The 15,642-nt window shown below is 44.6% G+C and overlaps 1 protein-coding gene across 5 annotated transcripts in view; it reads right to left on the bottom strand.

The window, feature by feature from the left end:
* Positions 1-15,642, bottom strand: part of MCPH1 (microcephalin 1) — a 208,454-nt gene that overhangs the window by 189,001 nt on the left and 3,811 nt on the right. For all 5 annotated transcript variants that reach the window (XM_084759286.1, XM_084759288.1, XM_084759287.1 and 2 more), the window contains one exon: positions 11,393-11,511. In XM_084759286.1, the coding sequence (XP_084615412.1) occupies positions 11,393-11,511 (119 nt within the window). The remainder of the gene's footprint in view (positions 1-11,392; positions 11,512-15,642) is intronic.

The raw sequence follows: 15,642 nt of genomic DNA, 5'->3' as shown, positions 1-15,642 counted from the left end.
AACAATGACAGTGAAATTTCCCAACAGAAACATTCCATCCAGAGGGCTGGGAAGACACAAGGAAGGTGTGACACCTACTGGCGAGAGAGCAGAAACCCAAGCCCAAAGGTAATCTTTTTGGGCTTCTGAGACACAGCACACCCACAAATCTGATTTGAAGCTTGACCTAGAACAACAAACTGCATGTCATGTCTCTCATCAGCAGTCTGCCACCTCAGCCATCACAGGGAGCGGAGAGAACTCCACATCTACCACACCAAGGAAGAAATATCAATGGATATAATGATAATTTTAACACTATCTTCAATTTGTCTTCGTTTTTCAATTTTCATTCTTGCACAAATATCTTATTTTTTACAGTTACATTTATTTTATGGCTACAAGACTTTTGTCTGCATGTTTTTCTACGCACCATTTGCTTTGGTAGAGACCAGAAGAGGGCGTGAGACAGTGTGAGCTGCCTTGTGGGTGCTGGAAACGGAAGCAGGTGCCCTATAAGGACAGCCATCGCTCCAGTCTGCATACATATGTCTTAACAGCCGTGCTTTGATGTTGGTATTGCTCGCTTACAATCATTCTACACACAGCCGAGTCTCTCCTTTCACTCCGACCTCATCTCTTCTCCATCTCCTCCTCTTTTTACTAAGGTTAACTTTCTGTAGCTGTAATAATCTCTATGCTATGGATCCTAACAGTATCCAGGTATTATTTTTAAAAATGAAAATCCCAAATGTTCTATATTACTAATAAAGACTTGGAGGCCAGATGCTGGGGTAAAAACCTGCTAGCTCGGAAAGGCAGAGAAAGCACCCAGCTGACCTTCCTACTTAGCTTACATTCCAGAGGAAAATCTAAAAGGCCCAAAGCCAAAAGCTTGCTAGCTCAGCTGACAGCTGAGGAGGAAAAGCCAAAGAGCTTGCTAGCTCAAATCTCAAAATGGCCAAAAACCCTCTTCTTATCCACACTGTCTTAAATATCCTTCAACTCAAAGTCCCTTCTACTCTTCAATCCCTGTCACCTGGTTTCTTGCTCCATTTCTTGACCTAGGGTTGACTTTATTTAATTCTGTGTACAGAAAGCTCTTGGATTAAAGGTGTGTGCTAGGGCTGACTGGGCCACACCCTAATCACCTGTTTACAGTAAAGAAAAAATTCTTGGAGTAAAGGTGTGTGTTAGGGCTGAACTACACCAAACAAAAGACAGGTGTTTATAGCTTACAATCTTGGGGTTCACAATGGGATCAAATATCCTGCAACATCCAGGATTCTCCTTTCCATCTATTTTTCACCCATTATTTTCCCTCATTTGATCTAAGTCTCATGCCTATCCTTAATCCCCAGCCTATTTCCCTTCCATTCCTAATCTTAGTAACTAGTATCTTCATACCTACCACACTATCACTGCTTCATTATCTGTCCAAACTGTGAACAAGCATGACACTGGGAAACTGACTGTCCAACTTTGCAGAGACTAGGTGGGCCAGTCCTTCAAAATTCCTGCTTCACATAAAACTCTATCAGATATTCTGGGCTGGTCGGCTGAAGATGCCCCAGTGATACAGAAAACCCTTTGGTGACTGTCTGTCCTGGCAGTCAACTGTCTCTGTAATTTTTATACTTTTGGAAGCTGCTTGCCTGCACTTCCTACATATTAGGTAGTATTTCCTTAAGTCTCTGATGGGGTTGAAGACTAGATAGTCATAGAATTACTACAATTAAACTTTAATTGTTAGGGTCTAAAACATGGTTTTAGGTTGATAAATGTAAGTTACATTAAGAAAGTGATTTAGGAAAACTTTGGACATAGGCTAGGACTCAGTAGGATAGGATAGATAGTGGAATACTTTCTCCAAGATTGTCAAACACAAACAGACTGGACCTTGTATATGTGACTTTTACCTGATAATTCTCATAATTATTCTTATTGTATACAGTTTATTATTTTTTTTAATAGAAAGGGGATATGTAGTGGATATAAACATGCTTTTGTTTTGATCCCAAGTGTGGGATCTGAAACAGAATTGTGTGGGGGATGTGGGGTGTTTGTCCCCTAGAAACAGACTTGTGAGAGGACACTATTGGTGTTTGTCCACTAGAAGAGGAGCTGCTTCTTGGCGGGGCAGGGAGAGCAGGTCTGTGACAACTGATAATCACCCTAGTACAGACTCTGAGAGGATATGAGCCCCAAACCAGAGGCTTGGCTTTTTGGTTTTGGCTTCACTTCTATCATCTGGCTGTTCACTGCTCTGCTTCAACATGCTCCTAGAGAGAAACGCTCCAGGGAGCACTTTGAGGTGCCTGGTTCTGGCTGCTGCTCCGGATTCTAGCTGCTGCAGATGCAGTCACCTTTGCTAAATTGCTGGTGTACAGTTTAACTGCTGGGATCCTGACGATGAAGAGTGGAACTGCTCTAAGGGACTGAGTCTAAAATGGTCTACTTCTCCCGTTCCCATTAACTTCCTTTCTCTCCTATCTAGGGTAGGTGGGTTGGAAGGGAGGTATAAGCATTAAAGAATCCCAAATAAAGTAGGTTTGAAAAACTTCAAAGCCTTAACAACAGAGGAAGGGCATGATTTTCTCTTGTTCCCAAACTCACAGTAAAATAACAGTGAAAGAAAACAAGAGACATGAACAGAAACAAGAAGTAGATAAGAGCTGCCTGGAAAACTGGGGGTAGGGGTGGGGGAGGAAACCCAGGCCTAGCAGAGGTGCAGAAGTCAAGGACACCAGGTTCTCCCCAGTCTGAGGTATGAGGGCAGGGCAGAGACAGAAGAGCAGAGGAACAGGTCTGGACATGGGTGCCTAGACACAGCCACTCCCCTAACACAGGGTAGAGGCCTTGGGTCCATGTGAGACAACTGGAACCCAAAAGTTTTGGACATAGGGATGGCAGGCAGCACTCAGGGAAGGGAGAGTTCTCCATGACAGGAACTGTATTCATGGTAGGCTCGAGATCCAACTATCTGCTTCCTAACAGGACTGTGAGCACAAACCAATGGCTTAACAAAATTTTATCACGTATACTGGTCTAAAAGGAAGAACATTTGTATGCAAAGGATCTATATGTATTTTTGGGATCAGGGCACCCGGGGGGACTAGTTAAAACCAAATTTCTTGTGGCTGGAGAGATGGCTCAGCAGTGAAAAGCATTGCTGCTCTTGGAGAGGAACTGGATTTTTCACATGGTTACTCAGAACCATCTGTCAACTATGGTTCAGGGGATCTGATGCCCTCTTCTGCCCTTTGTGGTCACTAAATGCATGTGGTCAAGCCATGCCTGTGGTACACATACATATATGCAGGTACTCATACATGTAAATAAAAATACACAAATCTTAAACACTAGATAATGTCCACAGGTGATCAAGGAGGGGCAGGCCTCTATGCACATCAATAAGGGACTATGTAGATTAAGGCTAGCCTCCAGGAATGTTCTTGACAACTTATCTTGAGCACATTAGAGGATAAGGGAAGGCCCACCTTGGTTATGGATGAGACCATTCCCTGAGCAAGGGATCATGGACTCATAAAATGGGGAAGGCAGGCTGAGCACCACCACATGGGCATCACAGCTCTCTGCTCTTCACTGTGGCCGTAACAGAACCTCTCATGCCCCTGCTGCTGCGACCTGACTGCCGTGATGGACTATAACTTGGAACGGAGAGCCCAGCAACCCTTTTCTCCCTGTGTTGCTTTGGTCAGGGCATTTCTATCTAGCAAAGGTAACAAAACTAAGCTACACCCCAAGTCCAAGTCCTGCAACATTTTATTCTTTTCCTTACATACACAGTGTGTGTGTGTGTGTGTGTGAGAGAGAGAGAGAGTGTGTGTGTGTGTGTGTGTGTGTGAGAGAGAGAGAGAGAGAGAGAGAGAGAGAGAGAGAGAGAGAGATATGACAGAAAAAGGAAGCAAATGAAAGCTACAACATGACGGTGTTTGCAACCTCAGGCATTGCCATACTATGTGGCACATTTCTATAAAACACCCAGAAATTGAAACTATAAAGGCATTAGCAGTTGCTGAGGCTTTAGGCATGGGGAGTGATAGCTAAAGGGTACAGGCTTCGATTCAAAATGTAAAATACTTTAAAACTGTGGAGATGGCTGCATAACTCTTTGACTATGTTTAAAAGCGGTGAACTGTATACTTTTACCTGAGAAAATCGTATGGAATGCAAATTAGAACTTACAAGAGACTGCTACATATCCACTCTTAATAGCTAAATTCAAACGATGGACAAATCCCAAGTGTGGCTGAAGACATGGAACAAAAGCACTCACACTGCTGTAGAAACAGAAAACCATGCGGCCACCTTGTTTGGGTAATAAACCACAAGAAATGAAAACACAGAAAGGCACAAACACAAATCTCCATAACAACTTCATTCATAGTAACCAAAAATGGAAAACTGTTCAAATTTCTACCACTGGCAAATGCTCCATGGTATGTACATGCAATAGATACTACTTGGCTAAACAAATGAAACTACTGCTGCATAAAACATGGAGAAATTTCTAAAAGATCACATTGAATGAAGGAAGCCAAGCAGTACAAGGTAGTCCATCTGCCTGAAATCCCACAGCAGGGAAACTAACTTCTGGCTACAGCCTCCAGATCAGAGGCTGCTCTGGGGTGAGAAGTGGGGAGAAAGGAAGCTGACTACAAAGGAGCAGGTGGTACTCTGGGGGTGGATGGATAATAAAACCCTATATTTTGAGTTTGGTGATTATGACATAACACATTGATCTGTAAACCCAAATGGGTACATTCGAGATATGGTATCCCAATGTATCCCAGGCTGTTTAGACCAGTTACAAAGCCTAATCTGCCCTTGAGCTATCAGTGATCCTCCTGTCTTAGCCTCCTAGATGCTAGTGTTACAGACATGAGCCACCACACTTGGTTTAAGCAATACTTTTAAGGAACAAACCCATCATTTAAGCCTACAGAAGTCCATGGCGTCAGAACGGTCTTACCAGAAGAGCTGGGTGTACTGACTCATGCAATGACCTCAGCACTGGGGAGGCAGCTGCAAGCTGAAGGCCAGCCTGAGCTACACTTACACGGTGAAATGAGAGAAGGTGGGAGAGGAAAGGGAGAAACAAACAAACAAACAAGAAAACCATGTAAGAACGGTGAAAGAGAAGTGGGAGGGAACGTCTCTTGTGCCTCTTTTCTAGCCCAGTTAGGAGTTGAACCGAGTAGTTCTTCCCAGCTTGTTATACTGAGGAGCCACAGGAGGGAGACGACTGGGGCTCACGTGAACAGGAGAGCAACTGAACCTGCAGATCCGATAACCACACACACAATATCCCAGGCACCCTGAGCACAGGGTCAGCTAACGAGGGATGGCTGCATCAGCTCTGCTGTGTCAGCATTACCACCTTCCCTCTGGTTTACAAAAGGGCGTTAGCTCACAGACCATCTGCCCATGTTCATAAAACCACTAAGCATCATTTATAGCTCATGGTACAGCAAAAGCCCTGATTCGTACCAGCCACATGTGTGCCTGACCAGGGTGGTTATAGAAGACATAGTCTGTCCATGTTAGAATGAGCCTCTCAATAACTCACCAGAGTGACAGGATGCAAAAGCTCGGGTTGGGAATTCAGGTAGTTCCCACATGAAGTGAAACATGATGCTAATAACATAAATTTAGGCAATGCATGTTCACACAGTGTAAAGGGATAAAGCTCACACTGAGCTAGGCATAGTTATACACACTTTTAATCTCAGCACGTGGGAGGCAGAGGCAAGAGGATCTCTGAGTTCCAGGTCAGCATGATCTATATACTGAGTTCCTAGCCTGCGGGGCTACAAAGTGAGACATTGTCTCAAAAACAAAAACAAGAGCTAGAGAGATGGATCACAAAGTGAGACATTGTCTCAAAAGCATAAACAAGGGCTAGAGGGATGAATCAGCAGTTAAGGGCATGTAATGTTTTTTCTAGAGGACTGGAGTTCAATTCCCAGAATGTATGTCAGACAGGTCACAACCAGCTCTAACTCCAACTCCAAGGAGATCTGATGCCTCTGGCCTCCCACGATAATTCATGTGCATATACCCACACAGACACATAATTAAAAACAATAAAACAAACTTTACTAACAACAAAAAGCCTCACATTTACCTGGCACTCCATCAAAATGTTAACAGAAAATGCTCCTACTGGACTTCTACTGTGCTTTAGAAGTGCAAAATGGTAACATTAGTACCCCATCTAGTGGCCAAGGAGAAGAATGCTTTTAAGGAAGCCCTGACAGGCAACCAGCTACAACCACTTCAAAGCCCAGCTGCTTCCTTCCCACTAGGAAAGTTTCTCCCCAAGAGACCACTGTCACTTCCCACTTCCTCGGCTGGGCCAGCCCTGCTACTCTTTCGCTCCCACCAAATTGTTGCCTTTACCCCCCTTAACCAGTCAATGAGTCACCTAGGCAGCAATGTCTTATTCTCCAATGCAGACACTGCGCATTAGGTACTGAGGGGGTTGAACAGGGAAGGGCAGGCACATCTGAAAACTCAGCTGGCTAGCACATATATGGTCCCAGAAGGTATTCGCATGGGACACAAGGAAGAACACAGGAAGGAGTGTTTGAGGGTCTCTAAGCAAAGAAAACACAAGTGCATCTGAACTGGTACCTGAGCTTTGGGCACTGAACTCAGGTTGTACCCAGTGAGGGTCAGAACAAAGCTGAGCGGCAGCACACCAGGCTCCATCTTTCACCAGGCTGGCTCCAGAGCCTGAAAGGTTGCAAGACAAGGACAATATATACTCTTAGAATCCTGTTGGAGGGAGGTGTTAGGAATTAGGACCAGCCGGCAGGCAGGGGGCCTGGCTGGTGGCTCCTGATGATCCTCTTGCTCCCAGCCCACCTCTCCCCACACTTGTTTGGAGAATTTAAGTGCCCAGGATGCTCAAAATCTGTACCCTCAGATGAAATGGATTTGCATCTTGTGTTTAACAAAGCCAAGAATAACCTTTAATGGGGGCCTGTGGAGGACTGGAGCCTGAGACTCTGGAGGAGCGAATCAACAGAGACACAGATCCCCTGAACAAGGAGCTGATCTGGGTCAGGGTCAATGGTTTCTGCAAGCAGCTTGACGAAGACTTTGAGGGGCCTCCACCCACTTGCTGGCCCACAAGATCCAGTCCCCACAGGAGTGGGAGGCCATCCAGGCCTTGATGGCCAGCAACAAACTGGCGAGTTGAACTGGAGCAGGAGAGCTGGCAGGCTGACTAACTCAGCTACTTCCAGGCCCCGATCCAGGGCTCTGAGTCGGCCTCACCCCAACATCTACCCCACGTATGATCTGCTGGAACACATGAAGGGGCCACTGCAGATCCAAAGCTTAAGACTCTCCATGACACACGGCAACAAAGGGATATCCGAGAGCAGTCCCAGATCTGGTATTGATGGTGTAGGCCTCAAACCAGACCCATGAATTGTAAACATATGTGGATAAAAAGCTACACTGCGTGATATGTTACAGCTTCCGTGACAAGATTTTTGTTTGTTTTACTTTACTGGGGGAAGGTTGCAAGAGCAGACGGCAGGCGTGAGGGGACGGGGAGCTGAGTGGGATTGCAGTAGATGACGTGTAAATCATAGACAAGCAATAAAAGTTAAAAAAAAAAAAGAATCCTGTTGGAGCAGACTAACTGAATGAGGTGCTAAAAAAGGATATGCAATTATTACAATTATGTGATTAAGCAAAGGAAGGGTGATGGGGAAACAGCATAGTGTCCATTGCTAAGTCACTGGAAGTTTGCCAGCGCCATCTTTCCTCATGCCACATTAGACATCAAATTGCTTTCCTACCTTCTGTGAACCCAATACCAGAGCCCAGCCCTCTCTTCTAAGAGGACGATCAGCGGAAACCAGAGGATGCACTTGCTTTGTGAGAGAAGCCAGACAAGAAGTCCCACAGCAGTGCACTTGCTGGTCAGCACTTCTGTAGGGCACTGCTCTGGAGAGATGAGTGACGCTGCAGGCTTCTCACGGCCTCCCTTCCTTGCACCCTCACCCACGCTGACTCCCCTAAAGATTACTCCTCCACAGACCTAGGTCCTGGCTCTGCAGCAGCCTTAGAGCTTCCTCAAACAGGTTGACAACTGCTAATGGGCGCATTCCAATGTTTTTTGGGTTGGTGAATGTTTCAAAATGTTAACTTGTTATCAGCTTTCTTCAGAAAACCCAAGAGATGAGAGCCAGGTTGGTTTTTAATTACTCTGTCCTCATTGTTTGTTTTCTCGGATATAAAATTTTCTGTTGTCTAAAGGAAAAGGCATTTTCATTGGAGACTATTGCAGTCTGAAGCCTTGTGTCCAACAGAGCCCACACAATGGCAATCTCAAGGCCACACACACATGATCACTGCCAATGAAAAACCAATGAGGGACCCTGGGCAGTTAGAGGAAAAGCCAGACCGATGATTAGCACAACGGTCATCTCAGCTCATTTAAAATTAGGAAACATGAGTATAGAAACAGTACTTTTAAGTTATAAATTAAGACCCACCTTTTTATATTACTCGAAAGAGTAGAAATTAAGGCATTCTTTGCAGGAAAACTTGGCAGCATCTACCACAAAATACAATGCGCTAACCACTTTGAGCTAAAAACTCCATTTCTGGCATTTAAATGTGCAGAAAGGCATATATGCACAAAACAGTAATGTGTACAGAGGTAATGTCACAGTGATTCTGACTGGAAAAGGGGAATGGAATAAAAGTGTCACATCAGATCAGGTATATACTACTTGCTGCCCACCTACTACAAAGCACTTTTGTCTAAGAGTCTCCTTAGCCCAGGCTGCCTCAAACTCTTCCCGTGGAGCATAAGACAACCTAGAGCTCTGACCCTCTTGCCTCCACCCCCCCCTCCTCTACCTCGCAGAGCCAGCTGATAAAACAATTAAAAGAGATAAATTAAAAGCAGAAAACAGATTTACTCAATGTCCAAATAAGTTTTTCTGCTTCACCCAGTAGAGGTAAAAAGCAGCTAAGCCAGGCGGTGAAGAGATAGAAAAGCGTTTTTTTTTCAATGCTGGCCACTCGGTACTTTCCAAGATGGCCTCAGGGCTGTTGTATTCAGAACAGTGTGAAGAAAAGTGTGAAGAAAAACCATATCCTCATACCTGTCCTGAGCACCTGACAGCACGTCATGTCCCAAGCTGAGCTCTTGCCCCCTCAGGGATAAAATAACTAGTAACCAATCATTTTAAAGGTCAACTAACCAATCATGTTTGTACTAAGTTCTGCGTCTATAAGTGTATTTAAACCTCCACCATTACAGAACGGGGTCTTTCCATCTCCCTGGAGTATGGTAGACCCTGATGCGTCAACTTAATAAATTCCTTTGCTTTTGCATCGACTCTGGACTCTGGCTCTCAATCGGGTTTCCACGAATAGACTCTGGCGATCAAAGTCTAACAGCGGCATGCCTTTAATCCCAGCTCTTTGCAGGCAGCGGCAAGTGGATTTCTGTGAATTCAAGGCCAGCCTGGTCTACAGTGAGAGTTCCAGGACAGCCAGGGCTACACAAAGATCCCTGTCTGGAAAAAAACAAAAACAAGACTACTAAAAACAAAACAAAAAGCAGCTGGTGCCAGATGGCTAAAGTGGACAAAGGGGAGTTCCCTGGGTTAAAATAACCCCAGCAACTGCAGGGTCATCCATCTTTACCTTTCACCTGGAGTCAGCTGACTGTGAAAGGCAGATGCCCTCAAATGTGCCTTAATCCCTTTTAAAAGACTGACGTTTTTGGAGCCATTGTGGAAAATTGGCTAATATTATGGGTTTATATTCAGACCCTCAATTACCTTTACCCTTTTTTCAATTTTATTATTATTTATTTATTTGTGTATGTGAGCAGGAGAGGGAAAGCTGTGTGAGTATACTTATTCCAATGTGCATAGATGCAAGTCAGAGGACAATTTGCAGTGGTCTGTGCTCTTGTACCATCATGTGGGTTCTGGGAATGAAACTCAGATCATCAGGCTTGGTGCCCAGTGTCTTTATAGGCTGAGCTATCACAAAGAGCTACAATTCTCTTTATCTCTTATGCCACTTACTAAACCTATTCAAACACAGAAATACCTTTATGCATTCCTGTTTATAGCCACATAAAACTAGATTTTACGTTTTAACAATACATATAGACCTTTAAATATGTACTAAAGTAATCTTAACCTGTTTGTACATAGAGATCTGTCCTACTTTTTACAAATAACTTTTTCAAATTATATAATTATTACATGGATGTATTTTAAGTGTATGGGTACGGGTAAGAAAAGGCCATTGGACTCCCCTGAAACTGGCATTCCGGAGAGTTTTGAGCTACCATGTGGGTGCGGGAAACTGAAGCTGGGTGAGGAAGGTGAGGAGAGCTCTTCCTTGAATACTGTGAGCTACGGGGACTGGAAAGATAGCTCCGTAGTCAAGAGCACTGTCTGCTCTTCTAGAGGGCCTGGATTCAATCCCAGCAACCACATGGTGGCTCACAACCATCTATAGTAGGATCTGACGCCATCTTCTGGCCTGCAGGTATAAATGCAGATAGAGCACTCAAACATAAACTAAATAAATCCTTAAAGAAAAGAAAGAAAGAAAGAAAGAAAGAAAGAAAGAAAGAAAGAAAGAAAGAAAGAAAAAGAATCCTGTGAGCTATTTGAACAAATCATCAACTCAAGCAGGAAGTACTGGAAGCCCTATTTATAGCAGACATGGAACAGACATGGAAGAGGCCTGGACTTACAACTGCCAAGGCTGCTTCCATTACGTTAAGAGGTCAGTTTCCAGCCTAGGGCAGGCAATGAACAACAGCCTTCCGCAGCAAGCCCATGCACACATGTCTATTTTAAATCCTGAACTAGTCAGTTGTTACTACTACATCACTGCCACTCTAGTCTGGCAGAGACATCATACAGCTCCTCACACAATTCTACTTTACCCCCACAGGAGTCCCCCACACTGTGTACCCTGACCTACCAGCATCAACTTCCACCTCAATTTCCCTTTTATGACTGGATTGTGTCCTCGAAATCCACAAACTTGTATCCCTAACTACCAAAACCTCAAAGTGACTGCATTTAGAGACAGGATATTTAAAGAAGATGAAGGCCCTAACCCAACACAACTGATGATGACCTTTTAAGAGGAAAGAAGGACAAAAATAAAAACAGAGGGAATGCCAGGAGAACAAAGGAAGAAGACGGACACGTACAGGTCAATATGTCTCATATGGAATAACCCGCAGACACCTGACATATTCAGCTTCCAGAGTTCTGAGAAAATGAGCTCCTACGATGCAAGTCTACTGATGGCAGATTGTTAACAGCAACAGGGGCTGACAATGCATAGTGTTGTCACAGTCTTCATGGCAACTACTTACTTTTCAACCCAGAGGACAGAAACCAGCTTTACTCCCATCTTCTGGGCTTTGTCCCAGGTGCTCTGATATCCATCTTTGAAGATAACATGGGTCACTTGCTTGTTGAAAGTTTTTGAAACCTGGGGACAAAAATGGAAAAAACCAAATACTCTTTGCTATCTATTTCTAGTTTCCTAAGTAAAGTGATTAACAAGAACCCTGTTCACACCTTGTCAAAACAAAACCCAGAACTTTGCCTCTTGGGAAGCACCACACACCCTGTGGTAGATGAAGAAGGATGCAGGAAAAGCACAGCTGCTTTAGCATAGCATGGTGGAGCACAGCTTTAATCCCAGCATCCAGCACTCAGGAGGCAGAAGCAGGAGGATCTGAGTTTGCAGTCAGCCTGGTCTGCATAGAGATGCAGGGCAGCCAGGCTACATAGTGAGGCCCTGCCTCAACCTCTCCCTACCAGAATACACCTGCTGCAGTTAGGATGAGGATCAGCGGTCCGTAACCCTTACTGCCACCCCTAACGCTCCTACTCAGGTCATCTTTGCTCCCCTCAATAAAGCTTCCAAACAGAGTAGGAATCCCTCAAGTATAAAGGTAACAGGAGAGAACAAACCAGGCCAACCTCCCTGAGGATAAAAAAGAAGAGGAATAGACAGGAGGAGGCACCACCTATTTACAGTTGGAAAGATTGGGAGACATAAGGACACTTCAAAACCACTTCATCCTTTAACCTCCATGTACGAGTTGTGACATCTGTGCCCACGCATAGGCAGACACATAAACACACATAAAATCACACACACACACACACACACACACTTGCTCTTCTTGTAAAGGACCAGGGTTCAGTTTCCAGCACCCATATGATAACTCACACCCATCTATAACTCTGGTTCCAGGGACCTGATTCCTTCTCCTGCCCTGGCAGGAGGCACGGCACCCATGAGAGCACATATAAGTAGGCAAAACACTCATAAAATAAAAATAAATAAAACCTTAAAGTTGTTTTGTAAGCTTGCCATACTGGGCTGTGGACAAAGCGCAGTTGGTGGAGTGCCTGCCTAGCACACACAAAGCACTGGGTTTTCTTCTCAGCAGCACAAAAACCAGGTATGGGCATAAGTCCCTGCGATCCTAGTGCTTTGCTGAAGCCAGGAGGCCCTTACATTCCTTACATTCAAGGCCATCTTCTGGCACATGGCCAGCTCTAGACCAGCCTGAGTACAGGAGACCCTGTCTCAATAAGTAAATAAATAGATGAAAATTCCATTTACGAGCCTGGTCTACAAGTGAGTCCAGGACAGCCAAGGCTACACAGAGAAACTCTGTCTCGAAAAACCAAAAAAAGAAAAAAAAATCCATCTACGTTAAAGAGAAACAATGTAATTCAGAGAAAAGAAACAAAGAGAATACATAGCTAATTAAAGTTGAGAACAATATTTTGAGATGATGACATATTTATGTGATAAGATCAGATATTTCAAAGGGGTCAAGACCTAAAGGGTTACTACAAATTTAAGAATGGGGAAAACATAGCTGGGTGGAGAAAATCTCCCCAGCAACACAGAGCACAGAAAATAGTTAACAGGGAAAGACAGGACCATAAAAATCTCAGATCTTGATCCTAAAGCCAAACTATGGGGTTAAAACATATACTAACTGGGGAGATGAAGCAGAAATTATAAAACTTTCTCAGACTCAAAGACATGCACTCTGGATCAAAAGAACTCTCCAAAGTCACAGCACCAGTGTAAAGAGTGCCACACCAATCACGTGTCCTAGTCAGGGTGACTGTGGTTGTGATGAAACACCATGACCAATAGCAAGCTGGGGAGGAAAGGGCTTACTAGCTTACACTTCCACACTGTAGCTCATCACTCAAGGAAGCCAGGGCAGGAGCTAAGCAGGGCAGGAACCTGGAGGCAGGAGCTGACGTAGAGGCCATGGAGGAGTGCTGCTTGCTGGCTTGCTCAGCCTGCCTTCTTACAGCACCAGAACACCAGCCCAGGGGTGGCCCTCCCCCACCAGTCACTAATTAAGAAAATGCTCCACAGGCTTGCTACAGCCCAATCTGACAACAGGCATTTTCTAATTGAGGGCCCCTCCTCTCAGATGACTTTAGCTTGTGTCAAGTTGACATAAAATTAGCCAGTGTACATGCCATTGTGGAATTAAGAATATCTGAACCAATACAAATGGTGAAAGGGTGGAAATAAATGACAAGGTGGAGATAAAACAAACTTCAAGCAATGAGAAATAACAACTAGATCAGTCATTATCAATGGCAATCTCGAGTCAGAAAATAACGTAGAAGCTGGGCATGAAGGCACAAGCCTGCAAGCCTAGCACTCCACAGGCAAGTACAAGGCTCATCACAATGAGGTTGGGGAAAGCCAATAAAGTGAGACTTTTGTGTCTAAAGGGTAATAAAGACATTCCTTCAACAAAAAAGAGCACATGCTAACATTTTACAATCACCTAAAATCTTAATCAAGTAAATTCACACAGCCACGTCAGACACAATGGGTTCAGTCAGTGGGGTGATTGCTCTGTAAGCACCGGTGTCCTCAATTTGCTTTCCTGACTCTGTAAAAGGTCAGGCATGGTGGTGCTTGCTTATAATTCAGCGCTGAGGAGGCTTGAACCTATGGTCCCAAGCACATTAGGAAGATGCTCTATTGCTGAATTTTATACCTATATCCCTAACCCTTTCTTATTTAATTTTTTTAAATTGTGATGCAGGATCTTGAGAAGGTATTTTGTAATCTGCCTCATTCTCCCAAGTAGCTGGGACACTGCCCTGTCCCGTTTGAGGCTCATGGGTGTGTATGCACAGATAGGGTTTTGTTCTATCCGAAGGTTCAGGCATCTATTGGGGATCTTTATAGAATTTATCCTCCCTGGAAAGTGCTGTCCACTAGAAATATGAAAGCAAATACAAAAAGTAACAGATTAAAGACAAAGCACCTGGGGTCTGGTGACAGGACGCGAGGAGTAAAGGAAAGCACTTGCACCATCAAGTTTCATCACCTATGTGTGTTCCCCAAGGCCCTCCATGGTAGGAGACAGCCTCAGGCTGCCTGACTTCCACACACATACCATAGTGCTCTTGTTCCTGACCCACACATGTTTCAGGTTTTTTGTTTGTTTGTTTGTTTGTTTGTTTTAATAATTGCCTTTCAAAAACAGAGAAAAGACTGGGGACCTAGCTCAGCGACAGTGTCCTTGTCCAGTGTGTGTAAGGCCAAGAATTGTATCCCAGCACAAAAGAAGTGTAAGCAAGGGACAGCTGGCTTCTTAGGCCTCCTTACAAGTTTCACAGCCGCGCACAGCAGGTGTTTCAGACTTGCACAGGTGTTACTTTCGTAAACAGCCATTCCCAAAGCGATCAGGAAGAGCTCAGCCTAGCACCTGGGGCCACTCTCCCCACGGCTTTCATCAACCTTATCAGACAATAAGCAGCAACCCTAAACATCTTTCACAGGAAGCATGCTGGGTACTTACTACGAACTTTAGAACGGAGGAGGGTCTGACAAGATCCCACAACTTGGCCCTGAGCCGCCATGCATGACATCTAGATAGAGGCATGAAGCAGAACCTATAACCTGCCTCTCCTAAAGTGAAACTCCACCTGGTACTCCACGTGTCAGTGTGACAAAGCATCCTGTGCCTCTTCAATAAAAAGGGCGACCTTCTGGACAGAAAGTCCCTGGCTTATCACGGTTTTACTTAGGACTGTCTTATTCTGAGGAGCTGGGAAAGTGATAATAGTTAGTAGAAATGGTACTTTGTGCTGGCTGGCTAGGAACTGTAAGACACACATACTTCATGATGCAAAAACCAGAAACTCTCAGTCAGTCCCTAGAGCTCCACACATCCTCCCAGAGTCGCTAAGCTGTGATGCTCTATGTATTAACCCATTTCAATGTACAGGATTTCGGGTTGTTTTTTTTTTTAATAATGGGTGTCTTAGGCTCTGAGTCCATTATAGGTAGCGGGGCATCTGTGAAGACTTCTCTCCTCTCAGCCTTTGACTGACTTCACAGGGTTGACAGGTGCTGAACACGGCGGGAACTGCTGTAATACCACCCTAATGCACCCTAGTCCTCACCCAGCCTTGAGTTATCCTGGTACCCACTGCCCACTTCATTCAGCCTGTCAGTGAGCATCTCCTGAATGCCTAGGAGGTAAGCACACTGTGTGCAGGCAGAGCAGTCTGTGTCTACTGTCTGCCTTTCCTCCTAAGTAAGCACACT

This window comes from Acomys minous (genome assembly GCF_964271855.1).
Source record: "Acomys minous genome assembly, chromosome: 15".
In the NCBI taxonomy this organism is placed as follows: Eukaryota; Metazoa; Chordata; class Mammalia; order Rodentia; family Muridae; genus Acomys; species Acomys minous.
This window is presented reverse-complemented; position numbering and strand designations above follow the sequence as displayed.